This window comes from Arachis hypogaea, chromosome 6, assembly GCF_003086295.3.
Source record: "Arachis hypogaea cultivar Tifrunner chromosome 6, arahy.Tifrunner.gnm2.J5K5, whole genome shotgun sequence".
In the NCBI taxonomy this organism is placed as follows: domain Eukaryota; kingdom Viridiplantae; phylum Streptophyta; class Magnoliopsida; order Fabales; family Fabaceae; genus Arachis; species Arachis hypogaea.
In genome coordinates, this window is record NC_092041.1 from 113,042,709 (window position 1) to 113,065,981 (window position 23,273).

At 29.5% G+C, this 23,273-nt stretch overlaps 3 protein-coding genes across 3 annotated transcripts; 2 read left to right on the plus strand and 1 right to left on the minus strand.

Moving 5' to 3' along the window:
* Window positions 1-2,141: 2,141 nt before the first annotated feature.
* On the plus strand, window positions 2,142-5,701 carry LOC112755819 (enhancer of rudimentary homolog). Its single transcript, XM_025804116.2, has 4 exons — window positions 2,142-2,470; window positions 2,662-2,755; window positions 4,670-4,790; window positions 5,400-5,701. Exons 1-4 carry the CDS (start codon window positions 2,468-2,470, stop codon window positions 5,488-5,490), a joined length of 309 nt encoding a protein of 102 aa, XP_025659901.1. The 5' UTR covers window positions 2,142-2,467; the 3' UTR covers window positions 5,491-5,701.
* A 3,114-nt stretch (window positions 5,702-8,815) lies between these two features.
* LOC112755817 (NAD(P)H-dependent 6'-deoxychalcone synthase) lies at window positions 8,816-10,852 on the plus strand. The gene is made up of 4 exons (XM_025804113.3): window positions 8,816-9,224; window positions 9,810-10,053; window positions 10,155-10,334; window positions 10,434-10,852. Exons 1-4 carry the CDS (start codon window positions 8,902-8,904, stop codon window positions 10,641-10,643), a joined length of 957 nt encoding a protein of 318 aa, XP_025659898.1. The 5' UTR covers window positions 8,816-8,901; the 3' UTR covers window positions 10,644-10,852.
* Window positions 10,853-11,209: 357 nt separating this feature from the next.
* LOC112755814 (pleiotropic drug resistance protein 1) lies at window positions 11,210-21,920 on the minus strand. Its single transcript, XM_025804109.3, has 23 exons — window positions 21,532-21,920; window positions 20,616-20,736; window positions 20,403-20,488; window positions 20,064-20,148; window positions 19,417-19,576; window positions 18,982-19,058; window positions 18,805-18,858; window positions 18,631-18,721; window positions 18,218-18,519; window positions 17,483-17,764; window positions 17,085-17,401; window positions 16,813-16,973; window positions 15,571-15,674; window positions 15,323-15,479; window positions 15,055-15,224; window positions 14,583-14,915; window positions 14,162-14,452; window positions 13,995-14,078; window positions 13,745-13,878; window positions 13,295-13,522; window positions 12,924-13,095; window positions 12,526-12,780; window positions 11,210-11,559 (listed from the first exon to the last, which is right to left on the minus strand). The coding sequence occupies exons 1-23, from the start codon at window positions 21,813-21,815 to the stop codon at window positions 11,293-11,295; spliced, it is 4,215 nt and encodes a 1,404-aa protein (XP_025659894.1). The 5' UTR covers window positions 21,816-21,920; the 3' UTR covers window positions 11,210-11,292.
* Between the last annotated feature and the right edge of the window lie 1,353 nt (window positions 21,921-23,273).

The following is a 23,273-nucleotide window of genomic DNA, read 5'->3' on the forward strand; positions in this document are numbered from 1 at the left end:
TGAAGAGGCGTGGCACTAATGCAAAAGTGACGCGTGTTAGCATTGCTTCTATATATATTGGTAGATAATTTCTGTGCAAAGCAGAGTGAATAAATGTCAACATCATAAATGTTAATTACATTAGATTAATTGTTAAAGATGTTAATTACATTAGATTAATTTGTTTTTAACAATGATAATTTATTTGTTGGGCTTTATTGGTTCTGTAAAGGTTCAGCTTTAATTTTTTGTGAATATTATCTAGCAGTTAAAAATTGATCCATAAAATAGTAAATTAAAACAAAAATAATAACAACAATAATATCCTTTCAAATTAAAAATAATAATAATAATAATAATAATAATAATAATTTAATTTTTATTTAAACTATACTTTTGTTATACATATTCTCATATTTAACTTATATAATAATAAATATATTTTTACCTTCAAAACAAAGAGGAATCCAAGAGTTTAGTAAAAGATAAATTAAAAATTAAAATATTATATAATTAAATATAATATTATATATTTAGTAATATATATAATTATAATTAATATTTTTTAATTAAAAGATACTAATAAGTGTTTGTTAATTATAAAATTTTTTATCTTAGTTTTTATAATTTTTTTATTTTGGATTCAATAAAATATAAAAAATTATCTATTTTTTTATTAGTTTACTTTGTTAAGTATTATTGTAGTAGTAAGTTATATTTTTATGTTTCATATTATAAATAAATATGCTATAAAATAATATAAATAAATTATTTTAATAACTTTGTTATATGCATTTAAAACATATTTTTAAATAAAATATATAAAATATAATTATTTTAATGAAATTACTTAATATGTTATAATTTTAATATCTTGAGAAAAATAAATAAAGTTTAAAATAATTTACTTTCATGCATGTACTATAATATGTAAAGATTTTTTTAGCTCTTATAAATATTAAAGTATTTTTATATGATAATAAGTGTGAAAATTAAGAGAAAAAATATTTAAAAAAAGAAAAAAATTTTAAATTTTAAAAATTTTGGAAATTCATTCAATCGAAAAATGATTGAAAATAATGTTTATCTCAATTTAAGGATTATTACTTGCTTTTGAGTTTAATTATTTATCTAAGATAATTACTTACTCTATTTTTTAAGTAAAATTATATAATATATAATAACTTTAAATACTTAAAATTGTTAACTTTGTTCAAAAAAATTATGCTTGTTCTCTTTTAAATTCGTCCCTACATGCTTAAAAAAAAATTATTCAAAAATAATAAATAATGTTATTTTTGAGTTTATATTTTTTTGTAAAATTAGATGAAAATCTATTGAACAAGTAAATTTTTTTCTGGAATATTTTGGTTTTGTTAAATATATATTTTTTTAATACGTTTCATCTAATTTAACAAAACCAAAATTTTTCGGCACAAATTTTAATTATTCAATAGACTTTCATCTACTAATTTTATAAAAAAAATATAAACTCAAAAATAAAAAATATAATAAAAATAATATTAGTAATTAATTTTGATTTTTTTTAAAATTAAAAATATCTTTATTTTTTATTATTATATATATATATATATATATATATATATATATATATATAAATTTCGGCAAAAAAAAGAAAGATGTGGGTGGTAATATCCTAACTCTTTTTTGTTATTATTATTATTATTATTATTATTATTATTATTATTATTATTATTATTATTTATTTTATGGACCAATTTTTAACTACTAGATAATATTCACACAAAAAATTAAAGCTGAACCTTTATAAAACTAATAAAGCCCAACAAATAAATTATCATTGTTAAAAGCAAATTTTTTTTGGTGACTTTGAATTTTTTTGGTGACTATTGTTAAAAGCAAATTAATCTAATGTGATTAACATCTTTAACAATTAATCTAATGTAATTAATATTTATGATGTTGACATCTACCACTCTGCTTTGACACAGAAGTTGTCTATCAATATAGAAACAATGCTAACACGCGTCACTTATGCATTAGTGCCACGCCTCTTCAGCACATAAAGAAAATTTTTTCTTTCAGCACAGTAGCATTACCCTAAAGTTAATTGTACTTGTAGTTTTACTAATAAAAATTTACATTTTATCCTTTTAAAAGTAAAATAAAAAATTGAGAGCGTGCGTTTCCAATCCAACATGGCAATATTTCAACCTTTGCAGGGACCAAAACGAAAAAAAGAAAGTTACGTGGAGCAAAACTAAACAATTTTGTATTCACCTGACATTTCCGGAGCGTCTTCGTGTCCCTCATTTCATTTCCGAACCTCCAAAAACAAAAAGTTTCGACTTTCGAGTCTGCGTCGTCTACGCGTGCCGTGCCCTGCTACCTACTTCGGCGTCGTTTCAACGTCCCACAACAGCAAACGACACTGCAACCACTTTCTTCCTTCTCCTTCACCGCTACCGCCGCCACTACCTTAGCTGCTGCTTCTTCTTCTTCTTAGATGGTAAAAAAACTTTCTTCCCACTCTCGCATATTTTCTTTAAAAACACCGTTTATTCTTCACTGCTCCCAAATTTCCTTTCTCAACTAACAAAAATTAGGGTTATTCCTTCTTGTCTTTAGTTCCTGTTTCCATCACTTATTACTACTAACTCACTTTTGGTTCTTATTTTTTTGTTGTTTGTTTTTCTACAGGCTAATCGCCACACGATTATTCTAATGCAGACCTCTCCGAACAGAGCAACTAGAACTTTCATGGATTTTGAATCAGTGGCTCAGGCCATGGATGGTATTTAACTCTTTCAACCATGTTCTTGTAGTAGCTGTACTAGTTTTTATGACTTCTTTTTTGTTCTAATTAATTGTTTATGGTTGTTGGTATTTTTCATTTTCAATTGATTGAACCTCACTTTGGCTGCTTTTGGTTCTGCTTTAACAATTGGAATATCATAAAACTGAAAAGTGATAAGAACATAGTGATAAGCACAGCCTTTGTGTTGCTGTGATGGTATGTTCCCGCCACTACAATCTGGGGTGGGTTGGGTTTTTTTTTGGGGGGGGGGGAGTGTTTTTGTGTTGTGTTTCATTCTGTATTTCATTGCAATGCATGAACAAGTTTGTCATGGTCGCGGAGTCCTGACAGTTAGAAGCTTAGGGCTTGCTTGGTTTTATATTTCCTTTACAAAATCCTATAAACAGGAAACAACTTAGGTGACAGATTCGTATTTCGTAATTAATTTTAAGGGTTTCGGGTTTAGTCTTGATAGTTAGTAAGTTGAAACTTAGGAATTAGGACATGTTTTAGTGTTTTTTTTTTTTTTTTACATTTACAAAATCATATAAGCAGGAAACAAATAATGTGAGGGTTTACAATTGATATTAAGGATTTAGGGTTTAAACCTTACAGTTAATTAGAAACCCATGTATAATTTTGTATTTCCTTTATAAATTTCTTTAAATAGGAAATGCTATAAAAATAAGGTGGCAGGTATATAATTAATATTGAAAGCAAGAAATTCTGGAAATAATTTTATGAAAGTAAACAAAGCCTTTAGAATGTTAGCTAGCCTTGTACATTGATTGATGCATTGGGCACCTTCTAGTTTAGCGGCAGTATATAATCAGTCTAGGTTTGATGACATAGTAGTGACGTGAACTTCTGCTAGTGAAACTGTAAAGATTGAATGAAGAACGATCGGAATCTTCAGATTGAACTCATTATATTTAGATGCAATGAATTTGAAGAATTATATTCTTTGGTTTGTTTAGAAGGGTTTCCTAACAATTTGAAGAGCCCTAATCCTACTTTCTAGTTGTAATGATGCTTTCTTTCGCAGGTAAATCATAGTCAGATTGATAAATTATGCACGCTGGTATAACTTAGTCATTTAGAATTTCAGATCTTTATGTGTATCTCATAAGAAACACTGGCTGTCACGTCTTATTTATGTGTATTCATTGAAACAAACTTTTTGAGCTATTTCAATGAATGTCTATTACTTATCCAATATATAATAAATTTAAAACTTAGTTTGCAAATCATGAACTGAATTTTATCATGAGTTCAGGGATCTCATGGTCAATAATTATAAATAGGCAATAACTTAAAATATCTTTTAAATCAATGAGCATATATATATTTACAAGTTTAAGACTATGTGATGCAAAGCTCATGGTTCTTTCAAAGGACTTTTCCTCTTTAGACATATTGAGAGATTGGAAAGCTATGCTACATAAAGAACAGAAAAGAAGAGAATTCATAAGTCACAGTGACGATAATAAGGGAGTTATTGTTATTATTTTTTTAAAGAACTGGGTTGAGCATGACTTAACTAACCTGGACACAAATCACAGAATATGATCCATATTGCAAACAATATTTGCTCATGATTCTTGCTATTCAGAGCATGAAATAGAGCATAAAGGATTCAGTTTACAATTTGTGTTGCTGAATCTTAGAGTTGCATTGAATCATGAGTCTTGTATGGCGATTCAGGCAATACTAACTACCATGACACGCATACATGCACATAATTCTGTCGCTGCAGAAAAATGGTAATAAAGCAAATTAAAATGGTTATTAGTAGATAATCAAAGTTTGCCGTTGATATAGTTTCTTATTATGAAAATCTTTCTTGATGTTTTTGCCTATTGTGGATTAACTTCCTAGCATTAATTAGAGGTTTTTACTCTATCTATACAGGCATATGTGCACTGTATGAAAGAAAACTGAAGGAGTTAAACCCAGCCATCAGAAATCTCTCTTATGATATTGCTGATCTCTACAACTTCATAGATGGACTTGCAGACATGAGTGCTCTAGTGTATATCTTTCTCTCTCTCAAATCATTTGCATCATACAAGTGCTTTGATTCAGTGACAAAGCATAACTATGTCTCTATATTATGATTTGCAAAAGTTAAATGAAAAATTATATAGAGCATATAAATAAAATAAAATGAAAAACAGAGTAGAGAAATTTAGAGGTAAATGGTAGATTGATGCTGAACTAGAAGTTGAGTGTTCTTTTCCGCATGACATGAAAAACATAGATCTATGACTCTTGACTAAAATTGTGATCTGAGACATTTGGAGCAATTTTGACTTTTGAGCCTTAACTGGATAGTTTTTCTTAATTCTGATGCTTTCTTGCTGATGAAATATATGGCCTTTTAAAAAAAAAAAACACCTTGTCAGTGTTCGAGAGAACCTGGGTTCTACTTTTGAAGAGAACACTAGTTGGGAGAGAAAATAAAACCGACTAAGCTCAAAAGAATTAGTCTCTCTAGGACTAAAGGCGAGGAATACATTGGGAAACGTAAAACGCTCTCGATAGTACCTACCTCTTTTGTTATTATGGTTCATTAGTCTTTGTTTGAGCATCTTACTGTGGAAGTGACTAATACGATTTGTTACCTGGTTTTTCCTTGCAGTTATGATAGTTCAATTCATGCTTACTTGCCGCATGATCGACAGTGGATCAAACAAAAAACCCTTCAACATTTGAGGAAGTTGGCACATTGATGATAAAAATAAGGACAGAACCGGTCTTTCGTGTGATCTATACTCTATGCTCTGATCTTCTATGTTGTTTAACATGAAAAATGGCACTTGCCTTTGGTATGTAATTTTAATATCAGTAAACGGTGCTGCTAAAATTTTCCTGAAAACAATGATTGTTGTAGGCATGGTTTAATTTTGTATGTGTAGTTAAAACTTGTCCTTTTTCGAAAAATCTCCTTCCTTTACTATTCATAAATCATAATTGAGTTGCTTACTGGCATGATTGGGTATATGGAAGAGAATTTTGTGAGTTCATATCCCACATCCTCATGAATAATTTGCCTTGAAAATGTATATGGGTTTATCAACTTAATGGCTTGAGGAGAAATGAATTTCATGAAACCCAGTTTAGGAAGCGTTTCAAGTATTCCAAGTATTTTAAGAATATCAGTATTCTTAGAATAGTTGAAATTTTTTTTTTGAATGTTTAAGCTAATCATATGTCATATCACAACTTAAAAGTTAGTTTCTTATTGGTTATAGTATACACATAGCGATAGCGTTCCATGACTATTCTATTCTAGAGTTCTGTTGGATTGTTAATATGTTCTATTATAAACACCACAGTATACAGAAGTTTAGAACAAATGAGGGTCTTGCTTACAAACAGAATACTATAAAATGAAATTAAACACTTAATTTGGGACTAAAAAACTGAACTGCAAACAGAATAAGAAGGTAATCTTAGTTACTATTACAATAGTAATTGTAACATATAATTAACTATTGCAATATTTGTGATTAAATAAAATTTGACAATTTCTTTTATTCAAAATAATAATCTATTGGTGATAATTACGGTAGTGTTTTCACTTTGTAATTGGGCCATATATTTACACAAATATACTATAAATCAAATTGGACCATAATTTTGTATTAATTTATAACTTTTTTTTAACTTTAAAGATGCATTGAAATAGGCATATAATAAAAAAAATAGAAAAGATATAAATATCACCGATCAAACAAATTCAAAGAATTAAATAATATAAAAATAAACAAATCACATTTGTTATCTTTCATGCATTAAAAAATAATTAAAAACTAATTTTGTATAAACAATTATACTGTTAACATGGTTAATTTACTTGATGCAATTAATAAATGGAGATGGATTGATCCGGAACTATGGAGAAGGATGTTTCCAATATAAAGGGGAATTAATGTGGATCTTAATTTAGAAGATCACAAAGGACACAATGGAAGCTGTGGACCAATAGAGAAGAAGTATCCAATGAGGATATGGAAGTAGCTACTATTTTAAGACTTAAATTAGAGATATACCTATCTAAATATTTATTTATTTATTTGTCAGATAGATTAGAGAACCTCTAATCTTTGGTTTCACAATACATCCATTTACACAATACTAAAGGATTCTTTTTTAATATTTGGTGCATTCACCCAAATTCAAACCCAAATGCAGAGTACTAAGAAGCACATAGATTATTATCTAAGCTAAACCTCAACTGCACCATCTAAATAATTTAAACAACTAATATCCATGCTTTGTGTGCCATATAAGTTATCACATTACATAAAAATATTAAACGCAAAAGAATTTTTTCTTTTTTATTTTTTTAATGTTAATTTTGTTCAATTCTAAATTTTTACATTGTATGGTTTGAAGTTGGAGGCAATCCTAAACATAGTTGTCAGAACTGAACCGATAATTGAATCGATCAGATTATTAGGTCATTGGATTATTAGTTCAACCGATAGGTTATTAGTTGAATCGATTGACTCGGTCCTATATAAATAAAAAATAAAAAATAGTAAAAAATTTAAAATATATATTTTCACTAATATTTTAAAAATATCTAGCTATTCTAAAATAATTAGAACATGAACAATAAGTATTTTGTTAATTTTATTTTATCATAAATATTTTTTTGTTTTTATATTAAAATAATTATTACTTTCAAATTTTAATAATTTATTAATTAGTTTATAACTATTATATTATTATATATTACAAATATTTATTAAAAAATAATATTAATAGATATTATATAATTATGAAAAGAAAAAAATAAATGAATTTATTCTTATTGTTAAATAAAAATATAATTAATTTAAGAATGAGTGAGTTTATAACTAAAATTAAAAAAATTAAATAAAAATAAACTATTCAAAGATATATATATATATATATATATATATATATATATATATATATATATATATAATATTATAATTTACATATATAATATTAAGAAGCACAATAGCTCAGTGACAAGTTGGACATTTTTTATGCTAAGTACATTTCTTGAAATTTTAGTCTTCAAACCTCAATTATTTCTTCAGTTTCGCCAAGGATAAGGATAATTGGAGTGAATTCATAAAATTTTCATTATGAAATAAAACAGAAATAAATAATAACTTTGTCTAAACTAAAATTTTTAATAAAATAATAAAGTGATGACTAAATACTCAACTAAATCAAATCTCAAATCATGCACGATAGCAGATACTATGGTAAAAATGGCGATGAAGTTACAACTTTATTATGTGGAGCTTCCTTCACCTTGAGAGGAGTTTAAGAATAGTCTTAAACGGCGCTGTCTCTCTGTTTAAGCAGTTTGTTTGTTTTGTTTTTCTTTGTTTAGTTTATTTTTGTCACAAAAAAATATTAAATCTCAAATATACTCAAAATAAATAAAATGGTGTATTAGTGTATATGAATAAACAAGAATAAATAGGTTTATTATACAAAATAGATGTAGAAGAAGAATCTCTAAAACTCTAACCAAAGTATTCTTAATGGTGGAATTTCCTAATTCACGTCCATAACTCTCTAACTCCATTGTCTTACATAGTGAAATTGCACACTATGAGGCACCAAACTTGTAGCCTTTATATATATGCAACTAATGTGAATAAATTGGCAAAAATATTCACCACATATGCATGTGAATACACAAATTTTAACTTGATGCATAAAACACACAAGTTGCATTCATAATAAATTTAAATGTAACCAAACTACCAACCATATTTATGTGAATACACAAATTCTAACTTCGTCCATTCACAACCAAAGAACAAATTTTAATTTGATCTTTGCTCATTTGAGCCTCCTTAGCTTATTATTTGATCAAATTTTGAACAACTTTGACAAATAATATTAGTAATTCTCCTAAAGAAGATAACCACGCAAAACCAAAAAGGATGTGCTGATGATGCATGCATATACGTAACATACATGTAATGAAATACCATATTTTTTTACCTTGAGGCGGCTTCATTTGACTATATAATAAAGGCATCTTCGCACTTATTATTAGCACCTCCCCCACATTGCATACTCATATTAAACGTATTATTAGCAACCATCAACTACATACATTTATTTTGTGACATTATAATATAATGTCTTCAACAACAAAACTAGCAGTCCCTAATGTTGTCCTACAATCTTCATTCAGCATGCCGGTGATCGGCTTCGGAACTGCTTCCGAAACAAACGACGGCGACACCGTCAAAGCGGCGGCCATTGAGGCCATCAAGCTCGGTTACAGGCACTTTGACACTGCTTCTTGTTATGGGTCCGAGCAGGCTCTGGGAGAAGCCATTGCTGAAGCTCTTAAACTTGGTCTCATAAGCTCTAGGGATCAACTTTTTATTACTTCCAAGTTATGGTTATCTGATAATCATCCTCACCTTGTTCTCCCTGCTCTACAAAAATCACTTCAGTAAGATCATACAACTCTTTATTCACCTTGTTTCAATATATACAATTATACTTTCATTTTATTCGTCTAATACGTTAAATTGTCTTTTTAATCAATGAAACAAATTAACGCATAATGAAATCAAGTTTTTATATTGAGAGAGTTTCATACCAATATTTTTCAAATTTAAATTGATATGCACAATTTTCTTTAATAATTTTTGTAGTTGTATACTAAAATAAACTACTAACATTAATTAATAGTATAAAATGTATGTTAAAATAAAAAATACACAATTATATATATAATAATTTTAATTACTAATTTTAATGTATACATAACATTTTTATTTATCACCCAGTTGTGTTATCTTTTCTTTTCTTTTTTATTTGGGTAAAAGTATATATATGTTGAGAGTTGTATACTCACATAAAAATATATTCATATAGAAATAATATTTAATAATCATTAAATATCGATTTAGTCAACCAGTTCGAATTATTTAATACTCATTCTTATCTATTATCTTCATACAACTTTTTGTAAATGGTCACCTAACCTACGATTGATGAATAATAATAAACTTTTTGGTTATGCATGATGCAGGAATCTTGGATTAGAATATTTGGACCTTTACTTAGTCCACTTCCCAATGAGTGCAAAGCCTGAAGTAAGGAAATTCTATCATAAAGAAGATGAATTGGTGCCATTTGATTTGAAGGGCGTCTGGGCTTCAATGGAGCAATGCCACAACTTAGGCCTCACAAAATCAATTGGAGTTAGCAACTTCTCTACAAAGAAACTTGAAGATCTTCTTTCTTTTGCTACTATTCCTCCCGCGGTTAATCAAGTAAGATTTTTTTTTTTTATATTAATTGTACACATAAACATTAATTTTATTCCTTGGATCACTAAATTAAATATTGTACCACACCAATCACACAAAAACAGGTGGAGTTGAATCTTTCCTGGCAGCAAAAGAATCTAAGAGAATATTGCAAAGCGAAGGGTATTATGGTAACTGCATATTCTCCTTTGGGAGCCGGAGGAACCAGCTGGGGTAGTAATGATGTTATGGAGAGTGAATTGCTCAAGGACATTGCACATGTTCATGGAAAATCTATTGCTCAGGTAAAAGAAAACAAATAGAAAATCCAATTTAAGTTGTCCATATTTTTTATTTTGATTATAATTAATAACTCTTTGTTAATGTATTTAAATTGATTATAGGTAAGTCTTAGATGGTTGTATGAACAAGGTGTAACTTTCGCAGTGAAGAGCTACAACAAAGAGAGAATGAAACAAAATTTAGAAATATTTAATTTTTCACTTACAAATAATGATTACCAAAAGATTAATCAAATCAAACAGGAGCGCAAAGTGAAGAACGGTCCAGCTGGATTCGATCTTGCTGATCTTCTATGGGATGGAGAAAATTAGATGCTACACTCATTCATGTTTTGTGTTGTGTGTTAATAGAAGGATTAATAGTCTTCAAAATAAAAGGATTTATTCTCAAGAAAAGCAATGATACTTGTGTATTTCATGTGTAGCTTTCGTTTTAAGATGGGATAATCATATTTGGTTGATGTTTTAAATTTTGAGTTTTAGTTTTGGAATTGGAATAATATTTTGATATATTCTCTGCATTTCTCCTTACATTGAGGGTCATTGAGGGTCATCAACTGTTTATCGAACATATATACTGTGCAAATTCTGATAATATAGATGCAAACTCTAATAAATATAAAGGAAAAGTCTAGGGATAACAACTTTTTTAAATTTTGGCCAATATGTAATCAGTAAAGAAAAGTGAACCATTAGATGAAATCTCATACCAATCTCACACCATTAAAATTATTATTGATGGCTATTTGATGGCTACAAATCACAAAAGTTGCTGCTCGCTAACACTCTTCAAATATAAATACAAATTATATATTTTTTATGTATAAATTTCTGTAAATATAAGTACAAATTATTAGTGAAAAAATATTAGATAGAAATGATAATATTTTAGCATTGCTCTTTATTATATGCAAATAGTCTATGGGCAACATCATACAACAGTTGAATTTGAGTAAAACTCTTATCTTGCTTGGTAATTAAACATCTTGATAAATACGGCAAAAATCACTGCAAAAACTAGTGCGAATCCAATAACAATGGTTGCAACCACTCCCAAAAATTCATGCCTAAAACCATAGTAATTTTTTAAGAAGTCTTTCACCGGAACATGTATTCCATTAAACTCAGTATTTTCTTCTATATCTCCATATTGTGAAGCCACCAACCCATACAAACTCCAAGCTACCGGATTTATCAAATTGTACCATCTCCACCATATTGGTATCCGCTGTTACAATATCACAAAGAAAGAAAAAAAAGAAGAGAAAGTCAATGATAGAACAATGATCATTTTAGTAATCTTATCTTTTTGATGCTATTTACTGTGAATTTAATTTGAACGGTTGTAAATTGTCATATTAGCAAAAGTGATTAATTTTAAATTCACAATCTAAAAAGTCATATAAATTTATGAAGTTGATAACTGAAAAATCGTGTAAAATTTTTTACATCGTTAGTACTTTAAAATTAAACTCATATAATTTTACTTTAATGACAAAACTATATTGATTTAAGTATTTAAAGATATATACATGCATATATAGAAACTATTATTCCATTTCACAACTTTTTGAAAATTTCAAACAAATACAATAACAAAGGGATTGAAAAAAAACATGCAACTGCATTAATGTAGAGTTAAATCTCAATTTGACCCCAAAAATTTAATTCGATGTTCAGAATGACCCTCACAATTTCGTTGGCCCGAATTAGAACCCCCAAATTTGTAATCGTGGTTCCAACTTGCTCCTACGATCATCTTCGGTACTAAAATGCTGATCTGAGGTAATTGCATGACACGGTGGACACTACTTAAACGATGACGCATTGGTTCGCGTCCAAAATCTTTGGAAACCATGTCATTTCAATTTTTTGTGAGTTAAAACTCTTTTTCGACAATCATAAGTTGCAAAACATCAATAAAACCCTTACACTACGTGGTTTCCAAAAGGTTTGGATACGAAAACAATGCGTCATTGTTTAAATAGTATCCACCATGTCATACAATTGTGACGGAGATAATCGCAGGGACAAGGCGGAGCCACGATTGCAAATTTGGAGTTCTAATTGGGGACAAAGAAATTGTGAGGATCATTCTGAGTATCAGGCCAAATTTCAGAGATTAAATTGAGATTTAACTCCATTAATGTAAGTTAGTCATTAACGATTAACTAATAATAATAACACTACTTACTGTACGTGGAATCAGAAAGCCAGAGAAAAGATTCCACATAGAATATGTTGCACTTCCAACTATTGAAGCAATGTGTGGATTTGGGGCTGTGGCTGCCATCATCATTCCATAGTAGGTAAAATATAGGAAAGTGAAGAACATGAAGAACAAGTACCAAAAGAATTTAGCCACGGTCCATTCATAACCAATCATTGCATAAACTATTACTCCATATGCTATAGACTGTAAGAGAACATGAGGGATTTCAATTAAAGCCTGCTTAAAAAAAATAAAAAATACAAAAAAATATTAGTCACTTGTTAGTTAAACAGTATAACTATGCAAAAAATTAGTTAATCAATAGTAGTAGTTGATTTAGTGGCTAATTTTGATGTGCGAGCAAATTGGAAAATGCTTGCCTGAGCAAAAGCATATGCCAAAGGGGAATACATTCCGGCGGCTTGTTCTCTGTAAAATACAGTTCTTTCTACGGTCACCACCGGTAGTACGGAAGTAGCATTCTTGTTGCCAATAAGCATCACAGCAACATACATCAACCCCATGGAATTAAATAGATCTTGGTGCTTCTCACTGCAATTCATTCATATGTAAACTTATTTTAGTTTTAGAACTTTCATAATAAGCTAATAAAAAATGTTATTTATACGCCAAAAATCAATTACCAAATCAGTCACTATGTATTTTGTTTTCTACCATGTATTCGATAGGAGTGACTGATTTGTAATTAACTTTTAGTGTATATATAGCATAGTATAGCATGATATCATACATTTTGGAGCCAAGTTTCCAAAACATGCTTCCAAGTACCAAGGCGAGTGTTGTTGTTAAGAGAAATCTTATGGCAGTGTATAGAGGATTGCGCCAATATGACCAATGTTGTTTCCATAAGCAAGCCATGCATTGAGTAAAGAAGCTCCTTGAATACTTTGAAGGAAAATAAAGCTCCTTGGAACATGGTTTTGGAGTACTTAGTTCTCTGATAAAGACCTTGTTTCTCCTAAAACACATCACACAAGGAATAATAAAATCTAAGAACATATGTATATCACTTACGAATTTAATTTTGATGCACTGTGTAAAATAATTTTACACGTGCATTCAATCACCTAATGCCACATAATCAAAAGTAACTACTATTTTTATTAACTGCGTAAATGATCATCTAAAAGGATAGATGTTATTGCATGACTATATAAAACAATTTACACATGAAAAATACCTGTACAAGTCTGAATTCTTGTACAGTTGAGCAAAATCAATTCCCAATTCCATTTCTTTTGCTGAACTTGTGACTTCCAACATCCATGTTGCTGGATTATAGCCATCATTGATTGCATTAACACCTTGAATTCCCTTTTGTGAGAAAAGTGTTTTGGTAAATAAGTCCAATCAGTATAATAGATACTCACTTTTATAAAGTGTCAAGACATGAATCAATTATATTCACCAAATTTTCTCTAAGGTTTTACCTCAAAGTAATGAATTAAATCAGAAGAATTATGGCCAAGTGGCCCAACATATATCTCTTCTCCTCCTCGCTTCATTAGAAAAAGCTGCATTTCATTCAAATAACAATTAGAAACAAGTTGATTAATTAAAGTAATTAACAAACTTAAATATGTAACAATTTTATTACCTCATCAAAAGATTCAAATATATCAATGCTAGGTTGATGGATGGTGCAAACAATTGTTCTGCCAGTGTCCACTATGTTCCTAACTGCTCTCATAACAATAGCAGCAGCCCTTGCATCAAGCCCAGAAGTTGGTTCATCCATGAATATGATTGAAGGATTAGCCACTAATTCGACCGCGATAGTTAACCTTTTGCGTTGTTCAGTCGACAAACCATTAACACCTGGCAATCCAACTATTGCATTCCTTAGCGAGTTCAACTCCACAAGCTCCATCACTTCATCAATAAACATCTGCAAAATCTAACTGTCATGAAACCATTTCTCCCAAAAATTTAAGCTGATAGAAGAAGGTCCGCACATAAATAGTTATATCTCTAATAGTAACAATTTATATATTCAGAAACTGATAAAATATTCAAACCTTTCTTGTTTCAATGTTGATTTCGGAAGACAACCGGAGCCAGGCCGAATAGAACAAAGATTCATAGACAGTAACATGAGGAGAGTGGATATCATTTTGTTCACAATATCCGGAGATTCTTGCAAATGTTTCTTGCTTCTTAGGATATCCAGAAATTGTGATGTTCCCTCCAATATATCCCCCTGTTTTTCGACCGGCAAGTACGTCCATCAAAGTTGTTTTTCCGGCACCGGTGATACCCATTAGAGCAGTGAGAACATGTGGCCTAAAAGCTCCACTAACACCCTTCAAAAGAACCAACTTTTCCTCAACAACACCATGTTTCCTCATTTCCTACAAGTTCATTTCAAGGACTTAATCTTTCAACTTAACAATAAACTAAGGTGTGTGATTCCTAAGAATTTTACAGATTCTTAGAGATGTAAAAACATTATTAACTTCTTTAGCATTGCTTATTCTGTTTCTACAATACCTGTGGCATGTCAACAGCATATGTTACTTCATCAAAGGTGATGAAATGTGGTTCAAAAGGGAGAACCATTCCTCTTTTCCGATTATATAAAGATTGAACAGAGGTGCTTCCACCATTCTCCTCTTTCAGAGATTTATCCTCTGACTTAGCAGTGTGACTTGCTTCAAGTGCTATATATAATCAATTTGTTACATTAACACATACTATATATAAGATCTCATTTTATATATTGAACATTCAAGTCTCAAGATGAATTAAGAAAACTTACGGTTCAAGTAAGTGAGAGCAAGGATGAAAGAAAAATTGAACAATAATGTGAATCCAACTAATGCTCCAGCACCTATCCAATACCAGTTTGATTCAGTAAAGAATCCGCGAGATTTCAAAACTTGAACTCCTAATGATTCTGTTGAGTTAGGTAAAACCTGTCATTAAAAACATAGCAAAACATTAGATTGATTAGCACAAAATTAAGTAGTTAACATATTAATATGGTAATATATAAAAAAATGTTACATGTCTCCAACTCTTCCCTAAGAACTCGTTGTTCATTAAGGCATTTTGTGCATACACCATAGGTGACACCCAATATCCCCATAGCCAACCTTTTCTTATGTTGTCTATAAGGCAAACAAAATAGAAAAACATTGTTAGCTTAATATAATTAAGATTAGAACGAAGGTAAGAGAAACATTACAAAATTTATATAAGAGTAAAGTATCGTTTTTGTCCCTAACGTTTGGAGTAAGTCCCAAAGTTGTCCCTAACGTTTCAATCGTTCTATTTAAGTCCCTAATGTTTCAAAATTGACTCAATGTTGTCCTGCCGTTAGGGATCCGTTAACAGAATTGACGGCGGGACAAAATTGAGACGATTTTGAAACGTTAGGGACTTAAATAGAATGAAAACGTTGAGGACAAAAATGATACATAGAAATAAATTTTAATTTTATCCTTCAATAATATCAATTTTTTACTATACATAGTATTCAATTATTTTTTAATCACATCTAAGTAAATTACACTTAATCATATTACTTTCATTCTAAATAAATTATTTTTTTATAATTTTACTCTTAAAGATTTTTAGTTATCATAAAATGTTTGTAGAATAACTAGTATATAAACTTGCAGAAAAAAAAATAATATATATACAATAAAATATAAATTATACCTTTTATCTCTCTAATGTATCAAAATTCTTTAAAATTTTAAAAAAATAAATTTATTTAAAATGAAAGTAATGTAATTAAGTGTAATTTACTTAGATGTGATTAAAAAATAATTGTATATATTATTATTTTTTTTTTCTGCAAGTTTATATACTAGTTATACTACAAACATTTTATGATAACTAAAAATCTTTAAGAGTAAAATTATAAAAAAAATAATTTATTTAGAATGAAAGTAATATGATTAAGTGTAATTTACTTAGATGTGATTAAAAAATAATTGAATATTATGTATAGTAAAAAATTGATATTATTGAAGGATAAAATTAAATTAAAATTTATTTTTATGTATCGTTTTTGTCCCCAACGTTTTCGTCCTATTTAAGTCCCTAACGTTTCAAAATCGTCTCAATTTTGTCCCGCCGTCAATTCTGTTAACGGATCCCTAACGGCAGGACAACATTGAGTCAATTTTGAAACGTTAGGAACTTAAATAGGACGATTGAAACGTTAGGGACAACTTTAGGATTTACCTAAAACGTTGGGGACAAAAACGATATTTTACTCTTTATATAATTATATGTTACCTTTGGACAAGATAAAGCCACTCATGGCAAAAACAAGGGTTAATGTAAATGCTCCAATAGTGGAAGCCATAATAATTTCTCTACCAACTGCTGCAGTTAATCTGAACAACCCTGAAGCCATTTGGTTGGCTAATGCTAGAATTAGCCATTGCCTTAACATTCTGCATAAGACAGCAGAGTTGAACGGATGTGATTAGACGGCTGTATTCACTTTCGGTGCATCAAAATTGAACTCTTGTGTCATGTTGAAATTATATATGTAGTTGTTTTACCTTCCAAGGTGAGGATCAAAACCAATGACAAAGTAAGTGAGTAGTACCCAAAGAAGCACTTCTATAACTGTTATGGGGATTCTTAGAATCCATTGAGGAAGACCATAAGCCCATGCTGGATAAAAGAGAAAGTTTTTTTGCTTGTAAAATACTGGAAGCCTCTGAACTACCATTGTAACTTCAGAACATCCATTAAACATGACCACAAAAAGGCCATAGAACAATGCACCAGCATAAATCCCTCCATCAGTCATTGAATCTCGGTGCATTTCGGTTCGAAGGAAAACTGTCATGGCAACAAGGGCCATCATAGCCACCTTTAGAAGGAGGAGGAAACATTAATTAGTAATGGATTTGAAACTTAATTATAAAACTCGAATAATAATGTTAAGACATACTTGGCAAAATTTGAAGATATAGGTAAAGGAATTGCGTTTCATGAGTAAATATTCTCTTGATAAGCAAGCTTTTAAGAGTTCCCATTTTGCCACTCCATACTTGTGTTTTGCCAAAGCAGCAGGGTGGCTTTTAGACTTGTCAAATTCAGTAGCAAGTTCTTCACCAAGGCTTCTACCAATGTGAAATGACCGAAATTCCTCTGCAAACTCTTTGGCTGTCACAAATCTATATGTTTGGTCTTTGTGTGCCCAATATTGTTCTTGATCTTTCATTGATGTCACCTATAATATTAACATAAAAACAAAAAATTGTGCAATCAAAGATTGAATATCATTTTTATTCATCAAAGTCCTAGTAAATGACCAAAACTAAACATAAATAAATAGGTCTAAAACTAATGGCAAAAGATTCATTTATTTACATCAATAAAGTGAATCTCACTCGTTTTATAGTTTTATTTAGATCTATGTGATTTTGGTTTATCTATAAAGATATTATTATGAAAACAGTTCAAAATCATTTAGACCAAAATGTGTTCAACGTCTCAATCCTAGTTTTTGCCAAGGACTAATTTGCAGCGAATCTCAATTAAGCAGACGAATTAGTTAATCACTGGACCAACCCAAGTTAGTTGTCTGAATCCTAGTTATTTATGAAGGGTTTATGGACAAATCAATAGAAACTCAATTTCTAAATCCATAAAACTATAAATATTGGATCCAAATTGTACTTACTTCTTGTAAAAAGTCTGCTACACCTTTTCTTTCAGGACATTTAAAACCCTTGAAAGCAAAAAATTCAAGGACATTTTGACAAGGGCCCTGATAAACTATATGTCCATCAGAGAGCAAAATAATGTCATCAAAAAGATTGAAAGTCTCTGGTGGTGGCTGCAAGAGTGAGATCAGAGCAGTTCCTTTCATAAGTTGGACATATTGCTTTAGTGAATTCACAATTTGGAATGTTGTTGAGCTATCCAAACCCGTTGATATTTCATCCATGAAAAGAGCTCTGGCTGAACCAACCAGCATCTCCGCTATATATTTTTCAACCGTGTGAGTTATTTTAATTAGATAACAAATGCTTGTCACATTACATAACAATATAGAAATTAAAGTAAAGATTATTAGACAGTAAAAATTGTTACCTGTTGTAACACGTTTTCTTTGTCCACCAGAGATACCTCTTAACATTGCATTCCCCACAAAAGTATCTGCACAGATCTCAAGTCCCAAAACCTGAAGAATCAAGAAGATCAAATCTGTTATATTCTTAATTGTAATGACATAATTATGCGTTGAGTGTATGAATATTATTTTACCCTTAGAATGTAATCTGTTATAATATTCGCTTTGTGGCCTCCAGCTGCTCTGGCCTGAGAATCATAAGATACAGAAAGACACATTCAAGTTCAAACATTTACAGTAATAAATGTGAATTATTTGAAGCTTAAAAATAATAGGTGTATTAGTTAGTATAGTTTCAGTACTATTCTTACTTTCATATAAACATCGATATCTGGATCAGGTTTAATGTTTTCTTCTATCTCTCTTCTACACACCTCTGCTAGCAAATCTGCAGTGGATTCAAATCCATCAATTTATGATTATATAATAGAATATAAATATTTTTTTATATAATTAATGAGAATCATATCTATTATTGAAGAAAGTGTGAGTTCAGGCTCACTGATAAATATCTCTTAACTACTTAACTGCCACGTAACTAACTCTCAAAGAGCTGCAACTAACTGAAATAACAAATTAATTATGTACTTCATCTATTCATTATGTTATCATGTGCGTAAAACTCTGATAAATATAGGTGCAAACTATATATTTTTTTATGTATAAATTATTGATGGCAAAAAAATGATAATATTTGACGGTTATGTAGGATTACTCAAAATTAAATGCTCCCTTTAAATTCTAACCATAGCGTGTCCCAATTCCTTGGCATCTTGCTGAAAAGGTCAATGTTTCTCTAACAGTCATTTCTCCGGTATGAACATCATTTTGACCAACATAAGCAGAAGTTCTCTCTGGCACAAATTCATGCATCCCATGACCATTATAGGTCACCTTTCCATCAACCTGATGACCAACAATTAATATAATTTAATTATAAGAAATATTAGTTTTTTGCATTATAACAATAATTTCCCACACAGAAGAATATATTAAAATAAATAAATAAATAAATAATGCCATAGAATATATTGATAAAATTGTGAAAGAATAAGAAAAGAAAAGATGAAGAAATTTTATTGATTGTTGATTGATTGAATTGTACTGAAGTGTATTGTAAATTATGAGGGTAAAACTAAATATATATAGAGTATTGTCCTATGAAAGATACAAGCAAATAAAGATAAGATAAGAACAATTAAAGATAAGATAAAGATAAGATAATAAAGACTAAAATTAAAATTGAATTTTTGTATTTTGTTGGGCTGAATTTGTGGGCCACGATACTTCTTTATTGTTGTCATGGGCTAGAGTAGAAGAGTAGTTTAATATATATCAACATATTGTTAAACAAATTTAAGAGATTTCTTTCATTATTTAACTAAATATTGACCTTTAGTTTTGAATTAAGTTTTCCCGCCAAGGCCAAGAGGAGTGTAGTTTTGCCCGAACTTGGAGGTCCCAAAAGCAATGTCAACCTATAGAGGGTAAAAATGTCAATCCAAAATTTTTAATGGCCATTGTGAATTATAATAATAATAATAATAATAATATACAAAAATATAATTCGTATACTAAAATCAGCCACTAATATCTTTGTGTATAAATACATACGTGATTTAATTTATTTTCAGTGTATTTATATTTTAACATGTATTTTATACTAATAACTGACTTTAATAGTTAATTTTAATGTACACCTAACATAGTCGAATAGTATATGCATGATTACCTGGCAGGCTTTATTATACCACTAACATCCTGAAGAATATTTATTCGTTGCCTTTTGCCAAGCATATGAAATGAGTTTAACAGTCCCTTTAAAAGAACAGCCAAAATAAATTAAAAAAAAAAAACAACAAGAAGAACAAATTAAATGGAGTATTAGATTAGCTAGAGTAGTCAACATCAATTTAAAAATGATGATTATATCACTTATAATTACTTCCACTATATTAAAAATGAAGTTGGTGAAGGTTGGTAAAGCTCTGCTTGCTACTTGAACTTCTGCTTTCACCTTCAAGTTCTCAAACCGAACTTCAATTGTAGGGATTTGAACTTTAACCCTGAAAAATAATGTCATCCAAAAAAAAAAATATTTAGAGAAAACACTTTTTTTTGTCTTTTAAAAAATGTTTAAATCATATTTTTTTCTCTTATAAGAATAAATTATAAAAGTACTTTTTAACAGTAATTATATATATGCAAATTAATTAGTGATAATGTTTTGTTAAATTCAAATTATAAAATATAAAATATGTATTTATTAATGAAATAAGTAATTGTATTTATTTTTAATTTTTTATTGTTCTTAATGATACATATATAAATATTAAATTAAATATTTTATTTCATGCGGTAAAATATTTAAAACAATAGAAATAGGTTTACTAAATTAATAAAATATATATTTTATATTATTATTATAATTTGAATAAACGAATCATAAATGATCTCTAGTATACAATTGTAGAAAGGCATTTTTGTAAAATGGATTAAAGTGTGACTCATTTTAAAAAAACCAGCAAAAGTATTATCAATGTTGTGTCTCTGGTGTTCTTCTCTATTATAGTATTTGATTAATGTCTCAAAATTAAAATGTAGTTAAAGATATAGACACCAAAATAAATAGTTTTGTTTTTTTTTAAACAATGAGATAGCTAGATAGAAATAAAAATAGAGATATAAAAAGGAACGATAGAACTAAAATACTCATATCAATATGACAACATACATTTTAAATGCAAGTATAGGCCATGTTTAAAGAAGATTTCACTCAAATAATTTTAACACTTATTTTTAATATGATAAAATAACATTTTAATCTTAAGATAACAAAACATAAAAAAGAAATTATATACCTATCAATACGATTCCTAAGCTTCAACAAGAACTTCTCATTGTCCTCTTCAGCAATCTTCACAAGCCTTTCAAGCAAATACCTCCTTTCTTGCACTCCAAGTTTCTTCACATCGACTTGGCTGGTCACCCCGTCCGGGGTGGCCAGCAAACCTTTCCTCAGTCGCGCGATTGAGGGAAGCTTTTGAATAGCATCCCATTTAAGAGCTTCTTCATCATCTTCTTCTTTGTTATCAAAACTACTCTTCCTCCAAACTGAAGAACTGCCAACCCTCTCTATCTCCATTTTTTCCGAAACCCACCAAACTAAAGTTTCCTTTCAACAAAAAATGTTGTTATTAGTATGAGTCTGTATACAGTGTATATAGGTAGAAGTATATTACAGTGAGAGAGAGAGAGTTTAATTTGCATGGGTGTATGGTGCAACCAGATATGCCATTTGTGCAGTGTTTCATCGAATGAAAGTGGATGGTTCTTGGGATTTGCAGTGTGCAACAATGGTTCACATAAATGAGGGCAGCATCTTTTACAAGGTAAGATCAGAGTTGTCTTCAAGAGGTGCCAGTGTTGGTTAGAGGTTACATTAATGCATACTTGCATACATAAAATGTTGCATTTCAATTTTTCTTTTTCTTTTTTTATATTTTAATCATTAAAATTGTAGCACAATACAATAATTAAGAAAAAATTAGTTCAAAGGACCATTCAGAGATACAAATAAAAAATACTAATTATTTTTAAATTATCAACAAAAACCAAATAAATTGATATTTGTTGTAAAATAACTAAATAAATAAAAAAGAGGTAACAAATATAAATATGAAATATAATTAAATAACTCTAGTAATATTCACCACAATTACTATTTTAATATAAAAGAGATGATTTATATATATATATAAATAATATATGTAGTAACGTATGAAAGAAAGAGAGAAGAAAAGTCAGTGTAAATAAAGAGAGAGAATTGTTATTAGTGTATAAGAAAAATATTATAGTAAAAGAGGAAAGAGGAATGCTTTATTTTGTATTATTGTGTGTTATACGTAAAGGCTATGATGCCTTATTTATAGTAGTACAAAATCAACCTTCATTAAAGGTTGGTCTTCAAATTTCTTCCTTGAAAATAAATCTTTGCATGGGAAAGATTATTAACCGCCCAATTGATAAATGGGCATTCATTTCATGTTTATCCCAACACTCCCCCTTGAATGCCCATTAAGGATTATGCCTCGTTAAAACCTTACTAAATAAAACTCAATGGGAAAAAACCTTAGTGAAGGAAAAAGAGTACAATATCCTTTAGTGATGGGGACTGCCTCATTAAAAACCTTGTCAAGAAAAACCCAATGGGAAAAAAAACCTGACCAAGGGAAAAAGAGTACAGTCTCCCCCTCTTGCCGACATCATTTAATGTCTCGAAATCGGCGCATTCCAATCTCATGTACCAATCTTTCAAAGGAGGATTTTGGGAGTGATTTTGTGAATAAATCTGCCAGATTGTCACTTGAGCGGATCTGTTGCACATCAATTGTCCCTTGATTTTGAAGATCATGAGTGAAGAAGAATTTGGGAGAAATATGCTTTGTTCTATCGCCTTTGATGTATCCACCCTTAAGTTGAGCAATGCATGCTGTATTATCTTCAAACAGGACAGTTGGAGCTATCTTATGATCAATTAGTCCACATGATGACAGAATATATTGAATCAGACTCCTCAGCCAAAAACACTCGCGACTAGCTT

What these genes read in the sequence shown, in the direction of transcription:
- LOC112755819 (XM_025804116.2), top strand. An exon ending in AGTGGCTCAGGCCATGGATG is followed by an intron (nt 2,756 to 4,669) that starts GTATTTAACTCT and finishes CTATCTATACAG; the next exon opens with GCATATGTGCACTGTATGAA. An exon ending in GCAGACATGAGTGCTCTAGT is followed by an intron (nt 4,791 to 5,399) that starts GTATATCTTTCT and finishes TTTTCCTTGCAG; the next exon opens with TTATGATAGTTCAATTCATG.
- LOC112755817 (XM_025804113.3), top strand. Translation starts at nt 8,902, where the DNA reads ATGTCTTCAACAACAAAACTAGCAGTCCCTAATGTTGTCCTACAATCT. An exon ending in TTCCTCCCGCGGTTAATCAA is followed by an intron (nt 10,054 to 10,154) that starts GTAAGATTTTTT and finishes ACACAAAAACAG; the next exon opens with GTGGAGTTGAATCTTTCCTG. An exon ending in ATGGAAAATCTATTGCTCAG is followed by an intron (nt 10,335 to 10,433) that starts GTAAAAGAAAAC and finishes AATTGATTATAG; the next exon opens with GTAAGTCTTAGATGGTTGTA.
- LOC112755814 (XM_025804109.3), bottom strand. Translation starts at nt 21,815, where the DNA reads ATGGAGATAGAGAGGGTTGGCAGTTCTTCAGTTTGGAGGAAGAGTAGT. An exon ending in CTTAGGAATCGTATTGATAG is followed by an intron (nt 20,737 to 21,531) that starts GTATATAATTTC and finishes ATTATTTTTCAG; the next exon opens with GGTTAAAGTTCAAATCCCTA. An exon ending in TCAACATTGAAACAAGAAAG is followed by an intron (nt 14,453 to 14,582) that starts GTTTGAATATTT and finishes TAGATTTTGCAG; the next exon opens with ATGTTTATTGATGAAGTGAT.